This window comes from Falco rusticolus, chromosome 1 (assembly GCF_015220075.1).
Source record: "Falco rusticolus isolate bFalRus1 chromosome 1, bFalRus1.pri, whole genome shotgun sequence".
Taxonomy (NCBI): Eukaryota; Metazoa; Chordata; class Aves; order Falconiformes; family Falconidae; genus Falco; species Falco rusticolus.
The window spans coordinates 16,826,179-16,839,661 of record NC_051187.1 but is presented as its reverse complement, the minus strand read 5'-3'; the positions used below and the strand labels follow the sequence as shown (position 1 = coordinate 16,839,661).

The window sequence follows — 13,483 nt, the reverse complement described above, 5'->3', positions numbered from 1 at the left end:
CCAAAAAACACCAAGCACTTGTAAAGTCAGTTTTCATGATGCTAAACAACTAATAATTCACAATGTTGATTTCTAATCATGTAAGCTTCTAATATTATGACTAGTCATTCCACAAATCCATTTTACTATGATTTTCCTATACCAGGGGTCACTAACAAGAATAACTGTAGCTGTTTGTAATAAATAACATGTCTCAAAAATCAGTTCAGAACGACAGGAATACTTTGCGTAAAACAATGGCTACTCAGAGATTTGCAGGATCAGGACTACAGGCACAGTGCTAATGCTAGCATGTTTCTTACTATGTTTTCCTCTTTTGTGAACTGGGGACTTGGGGGTGATGACACACAGTACAATTCATCAGGGAAACCTAATAATTATCTTACATGATAACCTCTCCCAGCAGCAGATGATGTACTCACTTTGGCAGCACTAATGACTGTGGCAGTGTAAGACTGAATGTTGTCTCCACAGGCTCCACCACGGGATTGATGGCATCGGATCAGCTACAAGAAAGACAGCAACCAAGTAACTACTATTAAACTACACAAACCCATAACCCATTACCATAGCTCTTATTTATCATGTACAGTGTTGTGTTTTTTCCTACAAATAGCAAAAAGCCCTGCTGAGACACTTAACCCCTTTTTATAATCTTCTGGGTGCCACCCAGACTGTCGCATATTCAACTCCAGTTTTCAATTACAAGATGAGCAGTCACTAAGAATTCATAAACTTTGAAATGGTGGGATTTTTGGTCTGGCAGCAATACCACAAATAAATTTAAATAAATATAATCAAAAGCTTTAGCCATGTGTATGTAACATTAAATATCAGACATTCTAAGAATCCAAGTGTGGCTTTCCCCTCCTTTTTATGACTAGTAAGCAAAGAAATGACAAAGGAAAAGAGCTACTTTAAACTTTACATTTAATAGATTAAAGGAACGTACATGGGGTTTACTCTATATTGCCTTCCTTCAAAATTAATAAATCAAAACAAGACTCTTCTACCTGCCATCAACCTACAAAAGCAGTTTTTGCCTTTGAACCCTAACTAGCAATAGAAGCTGTGCTTCTGACTAAATAAAATGGCAAAAACCTGCAGATATTTGTTGCTTGCACACAGAACATGCTGTCTGTTTAACTACTTTAGCTAAAAGAAAATTAAAAATATAGTTAAACTAGGGAGAAAGGGGAAGACCACAGTGAATACACTCGGGAACACACAAGTAATTTAAACTCCTTTTGTGATATAATTCTTTTGCTGATCAGTGGCTTATATTTTTGGCAGCAGTACTTTTTAAATCCGAGGCTGACTGTTTAAGTTTTACAAAACCACATCACCGTGGCATTAAAAGAAAGGCAGGCCTGAATTTGGAGAGAAATCAGTTGTGCTTGAAAAGGTGTAACAACAAATACATTTCTCAAGTTTGTCTCTGATAATTTCTGGTTCAGCTCTAGAAACAGCTATTCCAGCCACAGGTGAAAGGGAGAAAAAACATCTGCTTTGCAATAAAAATAAGGCATTAGAAGCTGAATTTAAAGTTTTCAAACACTTCAAGCTTTAAATACACAATCACTTCTCTGGCTTAGGGCTGGGTGAAAAGAGTGGTAACTTTTTTTGCTTGGGATCTATTTTCTTTTTTTGCCTCTAGAAATAAGAAAAAGTATCAACACTCATTTTTTTCCTGGAGTCTAACATTTTCAGCAAAGGTGTTAAAAAGTGGACATTTTAATGCTGTTTCCTAATCTACAAAGTGCATTGCTGAGCTGTTGCAGACAAACCCACTGGCTCTGTCCAGACCCAGTTTCCCCAAACAGAACTCAGGAATCCTCAGTTGCCTACCTTTCAGAAGTGTCTATAATTAAGTGCTTTAAACTTTTAAAATGCAAAATGGGTTGATTATTGAGTGACCTTACTGAAAACACATGTTGATAGCGGTCTTCCCTGCCTATACTACTTACATATTTATGCCTTCCAAGTTCATGAGCTTAAATCAAATGTGCAGAGTAAAGATACGACAGATACAAGTATCAAAGCACAATGTGCCTCAAAGATAAGGTCTGTCATCATTATGCAACTCCTCTTACAGATCATCTTTTTCACATAGCTTTTTTCCGAGACTTTTCTTCCCCCCCTCATATATATACAAAAGTTTGAATGAAATCTAGAACCCAAGTATTTTTTGAAATTAAACCTTTCCTTACCTTATTTTCTGCATAAGCAAGCCAACGGCTTCCAATAGCAATAGGATTCATGTTTGGCCCTGGACAAGGATAGCAGCCTGAAAATTTTTGAACGGCAACATTAAGACATATTTTAATGACTTCTTACAAAGAATTCTATTTATTGCCAAGAAAACAAAAAGTCTAAACAAAATTTTCAATTGCTAATATCACTCAGTAAATACATGCATTTTTGTTCTTAAAGATAAGACTGTGGTTAGATGAGCTATTTTGAAAAGTTAATTATGTGTAAATACTTGTTTCTCCTTATGTTTGCATTTTTTTAATGCCATTTTGGTACAGCGGGGTGACGGGAATATTTAAATTTGGCAGGACTGGTTCTGTATCTTCATATTTTGATTAATTTTTCTTGATTTGATTTTCTATTGGTCAACAGTGTCTGTTCACTTCAAGCTCTTCTACATTTCTGTGGCATGAAAGGGTGTATTGTGCTTTTGGTTTTGTTTTTAATAATTCTATATACAAGCCCTTAGCCTCCCAAAATACTTTTGCACACACTTAACTTTACACAGAGAGAAAACCCATAATTCCTTTAAAATTAGTGGCAAAGTTTCTATTGTTCACCTGCTTTTCATCACCTTTGTATTATCATTAAAAATAGATACATACACAGGCATGAAGATGAACTTCAGATGGAGTGCTATTCCTGAGTATTAAAAGGTGAAATTACCTATACTATAAAGCCACTGAACGTAGCTGTGAACCAAAACATGTCAAGGCTTAAAATGAATCAGGTTCATGTTAAACACCATTTAATACATGAAGCCTGAGTTAAAAAACAAAACCTAAAGAACAAAAAAATCCCCCCAAACCAACAACCACGAATATCACACTATGAACAGTTAACATTAAAAATACAGAATTTAAAATTATTGAAAACATTTAGATAATGCTTAAAGATAAATTAAAAGCTTAAGCAATCCACAATTAAAAGTAGCATGGTGACCCTCATCCTAATGGCTGTTACTGTCCTATTTCTTTGTCCTGTTTCCTCTCTTGTTTTGCTTCATTTTAGATTAAGCTCTTTTGGTCGGCCGGCTGCTATTCCTACATCAAAACACAACCCTTGGCTGTATTTAGCCCTGAAACCCTACTGATGTATCTGAACTTTAGTATTCGAGCTCTGACACTGTTAAACATCTGTGCAACGTGGTTCCAGCAGGCTGATTTCACTGGGATCCTTTGTCAAGGTAAGAGTCTGAAAGTTCAGATAGTGAAGGCACACGGATGAAGCCACAAAACTGTTCACTAATAAGGGCTCTGATTGCAAGATTTGAGCTTGAGCATTCAAACTTAAGCTAGTGAACTAGGACTGCCAGCCATATGCGTAATGCCATTTACTAGACCTAAATCTGTTCTGGTACACTACAATATATATATAAAAGAAGAAATACTGCATAAGGGGGGGAGAGAACAGAGGGAACGAGGGGACTATCAAGCAAATGGTTAATCTCTGTTTTCATCAGTTCTTAGGCTAATATAGACAACTTAGTAATTCACATTCTCTCACTTGTTGGCCAAGAAACAAAACATTTAAAAACTTACAGACATGTGTGTCTGATTTAAAGGAGCCCTGGTTAGCTGATCCTGTATCACAGGCAGAAGGAGCACTGAGATCAGGCAAGCAGCGTATTAGAAGAACACATATAACCAACTGCAATTTATTGCATAAAATGCTACACAGCATTCTAAGAAGCAACTTATATTTAAAAAAACCCAACTCAACAGTCCAGCTCTTGATACCGGTATGCCATCCACAGTGAGAAAAAGCAAACCTATTTGCCACATTGTTTTTGCAAATACCAGGGTCTTTTTGAACAGGCCCCAAAACAGCCCAGAAAATTTAGTGAGGACAACAGACTTTTAAAACTTTAATGGCATTATTTTCAATGCTTGCCAAATGGTGAAAAAGGTGTGTGGGAGGGTGTTAACTCTAGCATGTAGGTGTAAGTTTAAACTGACATTTGACAAGACTTCAAGACACATTTGACGGCACGTTGTTGGGCTCATGCAGGAACAGCTGCTATACTGTCCGTGCTAAGATAAAACAGCACTTTATTTCACTTCTTAGAGCACAGCAGTGAAGGTATTGCACAATTCAAAAGATCATAGCAAGCTATTTCAAAGGTCATAAAGCAATGGAAGGAGAAAAGCAGCAATTCATCCAATTAAATCCATCTCAGGCCAGGAAAGCAAAACCAAGTGAATATTTTGTAAGGCCTAATCACTGCCTTGATCTCAGGAAGGAAAACTAATTCTGAAAAGATGATGCCACAAATGTTATTGCATTCCAGAAGTGCATAAAATGTGGGTAGCCAGAGCCTCTTAAGGAACAAAGCAAGCAAAAAAGGTTGTAAAGACAACCCTAGGTTGTAAATACAAATGTGTTCTTCCGATGACATTATAGATCAGGACCACTAAGGTTTTAATGCCAACTTCTGCTTCGGTAATTCTTATCTGGGTCAGTAAAGACATTCACACCCCCCAAAAATTATTTATTTTTCTTCCCTTTTATGTATAAGAAAGAGCATTAAAAGCTATCAGGTGATAGCCCTCATCATATAAATCTCTACAGTGACTTCAGAATCAGTCACTTGTGTTTCCCAAACCCTGCAAGCACCTCCTAACATCCTTGCAGTGGAAAACAAAAGGAGTATCAGCCAGCAGATGCACTGTAATGACAAAACCCGAGCAACTCAACAACACATAACAAAAAGAAAAGTCTTGCTTGGAAAAGGGAGCTGTTCTCAATTACTTCAGTGAACCGAAGTAAATGAAGAAATGCAAAAAGTATTATTCTTCAAATGAAAAATTAATCAAATAATAAAAACGTTACTTCAAGAAACTACAACTGTCTTCACCAACCCCACTGTAGGTAGTTTGTTCATGAGCTGGACGCAGTTGATCAGACACAGCTCCACACACAAATCAGCCAATTCTATTAATAACCTCCATAGAGGTCAACAATTCAAGTCAGTACTAAACTCTACTCGCCAGTATGAAAAAAAAGCATAAAAAAAAGAGCTATTTCCTCCCTTTCTTTTCTTTGCAAGTCTCTGCATTTTGGAAAACTGCAGCAGTACAAGGATAAACAAAGGGTTATACTTTATGGGAAGGAAAAGCAAATTGTTTTTCTGCTTTCCAAAAAAATAGCTGGAGTCAGCAGAACATCATCTACTAGGCAAATGAAAAGACAGACACAGCATGACCCATCAAGCTTGGCCATCCAATCATTACCAGCCTAACTCTCTTAAAGATTAACTTCTATTTCTGCTAAACTTCAAAACAACTGAGGAAAAAACCATTCTAAGCAATAACAGCAGCAACTTTAGCGTGTTTACAATAGGAATGAACATAATGAGAGTGCAGAACTAACTGTCAAGAAGACTGAAGTTTCCAAGTTTTAATGACAGTATGGAGAGGTCATCCAAGAAAAGATCACTCAGGGAAAGTCCTTCCAAAAGTACAGCAAATCAAGCAAGTACTAAAAAACATCTGATCTTAGAATAAACTTTACTGACTATCACCCACAAAAATATAGGTGAAAACCTACTGGAAACTAATTCAAAAATTTTTAAGCACACAGTTACTCTCTCCCTCTGTGCTTTCTAATCACACACCGAGGAGACGCACTACTTTAAAGCTGTGAAAAGGCAAAAGTAGAAAACAACTATTTTGAAAATCTGAATCAAAGTGCAAGTTTTTCTACTAACTTAACTTCCTATGCCCAAGAACTCCAGTCGGTGCTGGCCCAAGCAATGCTGATGAATAAGAAATGGGGTCCAGGTTCCCTCTGAACAGGGACTTTGCTAACAGCCGAGGATTTCACGGGCAGCACCCTGCAACCTCATATTCTGTGCCTTGATTTTCCTATTTCCAAGATGCAAGTGTTACCTACATTAAAATGGTACCACAGCATTACAATTTCTTAGTTTCTTCCCATATTTTTTTGTTTTAATAACTGAGTTATAAAATTATAGTATGAGATAAGCATATAGCTTCTGATTATTTGGATTCAAGAATTGGTTTAGTTTACTTGTTGCTGTGCTGACTTTATATAGTTGGTTTTACTGAGAATACAGGAATCCTAGAAGTTACTTAAAGTTCTCCAAAGAGCTACACAAATGTTTGCTAGATGAGTCAGCAAAAAGACGACGTTTATTTTACATTATTTTTCAGTTACCTTTACAAAAATTTCTACCACTCTTTGGAGATTCATATCCACATAACCATAATAAACCAAATCACCACCTCTACTCATCTCTGAAAATTCACGTAAATCTCCACTTCTCTGACTCTGGATCTTTCCATTGGTTTATGCTCCTACAGAAAACTAAGACTCCAGTCCCATCTTAAATTGTTGTCAAAAGCTCATCCTCTAGCTTCAGTAATGACAGTGTGAATACATAGACAGCAGCCAAGACGAGAAAACCAACACATTCCTCTCCTCCCACTTAGCTTTTAAACAAACAGTGCATTGGGAAAACACTGCTAAGAGCAACAGGGCCATTAAAAGTCATGTCAGCTATAACGGATTAAGCCAGTAAATCACAAAACACGCCACTTGAACCATATCTATTGAGGCAGCTCTACATCAAGCTTCATGGCTTTTTCATGAGAAAAAAGTTTAACACCACCCCCCCCGACATATATATATAGAGATATATATATAATTTTTTTTTTATATATGAGTATATATATATAAACCCAAAAGACCACCTTGCCATGGAGAGTTGGGGCTAAAGACTGCAGGGATTCCTGACATCCATAAAAACTTGGCAGTCTGCTGCTTCACATCCAAGGCCACAATCTTTAGAATCCCACAGGCAATTAGAAGTCTATGGGCACTGACGCTTTTAATAGCTTGGTTCTTTAGGAGGACCAGAGCTGTGCATCTGTTATCCATGATACTGCTACAAGTCCAATCAATATCTTTGGGTGTGCTTCATATATGTGTCCTTCTCGTTCATGAAGTATGGATGATATATGTACTCTAAGGGACTCTGCATATATACGAAATATAATACACATCAACATGACCTGTTTAAAAAAAAACCAAAAAGCAATGCAGGTGGAGGGCCAGAATTTTAATAAAATTTTTCCCCCAGAAGCGAGCACTAACAGAGTTAAGGCTGCAATTTTTTCACTTGGTCCTTCTTCAGAAACATCTTACACAGCCTCAATGGCTCCATTAATGAAAAGCCAAAGACTATCTTATCATGGCAAAGTATTCAGACCTAAATATGCACTAGAAGGCACCATTTCTCTCTAGAAAAATCTGACACTAACAGTCAGAACTTGTCTGAGCTAAGTCAGAACTTATTTTCAGTTTACTTAACAAGGTACTCATAACTGAATATGGCTCCTTACCCAGAGTACAGCTGTACTTCTTTCTCAGACCTCACTAAAACAAACTGTAAAATGACATATAGCAATGTGTTGCAAATTAATCTGCAAATAATAAAGCTAATGGAATGAAAAAGCCAAATCAGAAGCATCAAGAACAACACTGATTTTCTTCAAACACATCCCAACATGCTTATGTTAAGACACTACCAGTTGTTTTTTAAATTCACAGCATATTGTAAGAACTCTTATTCCCTACACCTATTTTTATAGTTCAGAAAAAAAAATTATCTGTTTTTGATACTTGCCAGGCTTTCATTCCCTGTATCTTGACTTTGTTTTTAATTTTTAATGGAAAACATTTTTGTGAGTTCTTTTCTGTCTCCCTCCCCCTCCCCACCCCCCACCAGCTTAATACGAAAACTTCCTTTTTCCATAATTTTCATTGCTTGCTTTTCCCCAGTTCTCTCTGATTTTCTCTGCACTGATACATATTAATCCTTTTTAGGTATTAGTTTTAAGAATTATCTTCATTGTTACTGTAATTTATTTTTTTAATGGATACTCCACACCTTTCATTTGTAAGGAATGCATAATGTAGTCCAGTTTTAATTCAAGCTACTTCTTTGTGTGAGTGTTTATACAATATGTGGGTATGGCCAATGTTATTATAAAAATCTTCTTAGGATTTTGTCTCTAATCCCAAACCATGGAAGAAATTGCATTGCTTTTGAGTATGATGAATATGACATTGGGATAGGGTACAGCCAGTAAATATGAGGAATACTGGTTAAGGCAGAGGTCTCCAAGGCCAACCTACATCTTAAGGCAAAACTAAGTGAAACCTTCCTGAGCCAGTTACTGGAAAAACAAGGTTTTTCTGTTTCAGTGTGTGGAGAGGTTTTATGACATATGCCATCTTAAGTGCATAGGGTTTTTAAGCACACTTTTCTGAGCAAATTCTAAAACTCGTTAAATTTTCAACCAAAATTATGTGCCTTTAATCATCTGAAGTATTTGACAGATATCACTTTAAAAATCTGTGAAGCTGTGTATTTTTAAATAAACAGCTACAATAACCTCTAAAGCTATGCTGCTTTTCAGTCACTGCATGTAGCTTATAACCAATTAGTGATTTTTTTTTTTCTAGGTCTTATGAAACATACAGCACTCTGTAGTAATAAAATTACAAAACTACATTCTTAAGTCTTGCAATCCAAAGCAGCCAGAAAACAAATCCATGACAGAGAGCATAGAAAGGGAATGTACAATAAATAATGGGTACAGTGATACTGTTGTTGCAAAAGCATTGTTTATTCCAAGTGAAACAAATCATATAAGTTGTTTTATCTAATATTTTTTGTTTGTTTGGGTTTTGGGGTGTTGGGTGGTTGGTTTTTTTTTTGCATCACCGAGCAAACCAAAATTATTTGTTTATAAACTGTATAAAGTAATATTGTTTATGAATTCCTCTGGGTTCTTCTAGATGAAAGGCCCTATGTAAATGTTATTACTCTCACACTGTCATATACCTTGCAAAACTCTTCTATTGTTCTTGTACTTCCTTCTGTTTAAGTATCACCCATAAAAACTGAGCAAAAGAGCAAACCAGCAGGATGCAACCTACTGTGAAATCCTGCTTGCCTTTATTTTTTGTTGTTTGTTTGTTGTTTTTTTTTTAAATCATAGTGACATTATCATTATTAAAACACTAAAAAGTTCCACTTCTGGAAATACAGTGAAAAAGTAAAGCCACAAATGCTACATGGCTTTAAGCTGAAAGAGGGGAAATTTAGATTAGATATGAGGAAGAAATTCTTTACTGTGAGGGTAGTAAGGCACTGGGACAGGTTGCCCAGAGCAGCTGTGGATGCCCCATCCCTGGAAGGGTTCAAGGCCAGGTTGGACAGGGCTTAGAGTGACCTGATCTAGTGGAAGGTGTCCCTGCCTGTGGCAGGGGGTTGGATCCAGATGATCTTTAAGGTCCCTTCTGTCCCAAACCACACTATGATTCTATGACATGCTGTCATCACTCACCTCTGCAGGGCAACAATCATAACACATCATGGTCACAACAGACCCAGCCATGCAAAGAGGTGCATTTTGTGCTGTTCTGCATCGGAAGAACAGAATTCCTCACACAAGCTGGGGGAAGGACCACAGCTCACGATTCTTCTAGTTGTTACTGTTCTCATCATCACCACTGCTATTGTTGTTGCCATTATTATTATTACTACTACTATTATTACAACAGGGAAAGGAGGTCTCTGTAAATTCTCTCATGACATTTTTAAGTATTCTACTGTTACTCTACAGGTCTAAAACCAATACCAGAGCTTTTACGAAAAATATCTGTGGCCTTTAATGTTCATTAGGCTTGGTTGTTTAGTTTAGCACAAATTTGGCTGATTCCAGAGCAAACTATGTTTTAATCTTGGGTTTACTTTCTTTTTTTGTTCAGAGAATTGGACAACGATCAATTATAATGTTACTATAGAGGTTGTTGTTTCTGTACAGGACAATGTGAGTAAGATGGCTTTGTTTTGGCCTTTAACATTAAGGATTTGGGTCCTTTAGATAAAAATAACTTACACAGAAACAGAAAGCACTTCCTGTTCTACACATGGTTTTTAAAACTGTCAGACCCAAGATATATGATAGATATATGTCTTGGGTATCAATGCCTGCTTTCTGTCTTCACACAATTTTTCTGTTGTATTTATACTTTTCTGCAATATAGCAAAATACCCTCTAAGCAATGAAGACATATGTTTCCATGAATCTACCATCTAAAGACCCTTAAAAAAATTATTTCAACAGCACCCTGTAACACTGATACACTGATTCCCATATTCAAGAAAAAAACACTTTTGTAAATAACACTGTTAAAAAGTAAAGGTAAGATCAAATCAACATTTCTCAGGGAAGACAGTTACAAATGACACAAAGAGGTGAGCATTCATATATATATATGTGTGTGTGTATAAAAATAAAAACTGCTTATATAAACAACTCATGGGAACATACTTGGCTTCTCTTCACTGATCAAGAAAATATATGCCTTAAAAAACTTTTGATCTAAACTGAAGTCTCCCTCCACAGGTACAGGAACCCTATCAATTATTATACTGTGTGGGACAGCCAGGATAAATGCCACTCACTGATCACAGTTGAGAAGGGAAATATACAAACAGAACTGAAGGAATGTGACTCTTCAGGCATTAAACCTTTTCATAAGACATCCAGTGTTTTTACTTCAAACCAAAGAGACCAAACTGCTCCCTCTGTGCTGATCAGGGAAAAGGAATTCTAACAAAGCTAACAAAAATGTACAAAAAAACTCTAGATGATTTCCAGATCAGACCTGTGACAAACTGAAACCACTATGTTATTTCTTGCATTGTGAATGTCAGTGAAAACAGGAATACCAAACCCAAACTGCAGATTAGAGTTTAGGTTTGGGTTTTTTGTATTTGTTTTGAGAGGTGCAGGTGGGGTGCATTTAACATATACTGAATAACTTTTGGCTTGTGGTTAGGCAAGTCTTTTGAGACTTTATATACAATAAAGTACTCTGACTAAAATCTGGAAAATTACCTCTTAAGGCTCTAGCTGTACAGCATCAATAGAAATGTGGTGCCAGCTAATGGCTGCAATAACTGTCTTCATCCCTAGAGAATAATGGATGGAAAATATATCAATATGAGGAGTGGAAGGGCCAGAGAAACTGAGCAAGCACTAGTTATCGGACACAAAGATGATGCCACATGCATGATGTTATCTGTGATAATCTTTGCTTAGGGCCCAGGGGGTGGGAAGGATATTCTTTATAGAGAAGAAACTATCCATCAGGCCATATTCATAATCATCAATGTTGCACTAAGTAAGCATTTTTGGAGAAGGGTTGAGGAAGCACTGATGTAATAGAAATCAATGAAATTCAGCTTTTCGCATCTATTGTTTAGAGCAAAGTAGAGGGGGGGAAAGCCTGTACATCACTTTCGTTTCTGATTGTTCAATCATATGCAGTGTTCAGAAAAAGGCTCTGAAGGAAATCTTAAGTGAACCACAATAAAACACATAACTATTTAAAAATCTATTTTAAATCCACACCTTGACAATCACAATTACCAAAGGAAACACATTTTTATCGTAAGCACCAAATGAATTTTTTTTTTTTTTTAGTTTGGCCACGTGAGTACTTAAAACAGTGCAGGATGCAAAATTACTGTTTAGCTTTATCTTCCTCTTGATGCAAGTCCTTTCTTCGCAAGATGGAGTTGGCTCAAGTATAAGAACAGTAGAGAACAGAATGCCCTAAGAAAGTTACTGACATGAGTTCTTTGCAGACTGACACTATACCTTTCCTTAGCAGATATTTGAAAATGAGAATACTATCTAGGGTATATTATAGGGTACCCTGGTAATTTTTCTACAATACCTACAGTATGTTTTCCCTTCAAGCTCAAGCACCTGTCTTAACTTCAGACACCAAGACGGGAGCACCTGTACACAAATAGAATGTGATGGCTCTCTGCCATTCAGGTCAAATCAGCACATTTCCATCTAATCACATGCAGAAAAAAAAAAGATTAGTACTATGTAAAATTTGCTCAAGAAAAATCAGGAAATGCAGGAGTTAAACATTACAACAGCAGCATGAACTTGACCATGTTCTACATCCTGAATATTTTATAGTATATTTATTACAACAATATATTAACCACAAAAATAAAAACAGAAAGACAAATATTACTCATGTGCAACACAGCTGCATTAGCATTTCTGAGGAACACCGAAGCTCAGAATTTCTGACACTGTTTTTAACAGTACATTCTGCATTTAATTTCTATGTATAAATAGTCAACAAAGTGGATGAGAGCTTCTGCTTAATTATGTTTGGTTTTTAGCTGTTTCATTGAAGTTCTGAGGCTCCCATGCCACTTAGCTGATATGGATGGAAGATGTGATTTTCACATCATCACCAAATCTTCTTGAAAAAAAGACTTTCTATGCAGTGGTTTACACAGTAACAGGAATGTCTTCAAAGAGCCAGTGATCCTCATTTGGGTTTTTTGACCTTTTATGCCATCACTTCTGACCGAAAGCAGTCAGATAACACAGCTGAGAATCTTCTTCATGATGAAAAACTCTCTGGGCAGCCAGTGACATTCTCACTGCCACTGTCCAGCTGAGGTGCACCAGGATGGGTCCAGATGGACTGTGGGCAGACTGTCCCACAGAGCAGGGATACTCCAATAATAGAAACAAAGAGGCCTATAAGACCTTTCACCAGGCCTCCTTTTCAGCGATTTCTACTTTCCCAATTTAAACTGACATTGCCCTTTCCTAAATTAAAAAAGAAAAAAAAAAAAACCACCAAAAAACCACCCCAGCAGCACCGAAAGAGCGAAAGAGCTCAGTTGCTGGCCAGTTGGCTGACTATCAAAAATCTATGCAGCTAACTAGGTAGCTCGTTTACATCACATTTCAAACACATCCGAGTAACTTAAGCCTCTAAAGATATACTCTTATGTCGAAGAGATTTCAGCACATATGAAATCTGAAAGCTCAGACAAAAGCTTTTCTGCAGCCTTCAACATGCCAGAGCATAACACCCGCTCGATAGCATAAGCTATTAAGTGAAACAACTAAGCTTCAAAATGCTCCAGACAACTCTTCACCAGCACAGGTCCAAGAAATCCATTCGTCTAGCAAAAAAGCACGTATCTTTTTGCCCAGTCACACCCTGTCACTGTCCATAGGCAAGCTGGGCTGGAGACAGGGGCAGGGCTCTGGCCACAGCAGCTCCAGACGCTTGCTACATCCTGCAGCTTTCCAAAATGCCCAGTGCAAAGCGAGGGGTGTCTTTAAATGAGCTTTAGAAC

General features: G+C 37.0%; 1 protein-coding gene across 9 annotated transcripts in view; it reads right to left on the bottom strand.

Annotated features, from left to right (window-relative positions):
• The window catches only part of BCAS3 (BCAS3 microtubule associated cell migration factor), a 370,061-nt gene that overhangs the window by 298,197 nt on the left and 58,381 nt on the right, over window positions 1-13,483 (bottom strand). For all 9 annotated transcript variants that reach the window (XM_037371381.1, XM_037371440.1, XM_037371432.1 and 6 more), the window contains exons 10-11: window positions 2,211-2,287; window positions 423-506 (exon numbers count right to left, since the gene is read on the bottom strand). In XM_037371381.1, the coding sequence (XP_037227278.1) occupies window positions 423-506; window positions 2,211-2,287 (161 nt within the window). The remainder of the gene's footprint in view (window positions 1-422; window positions 507-2,210; window positions 2,288-13,483) is intronic.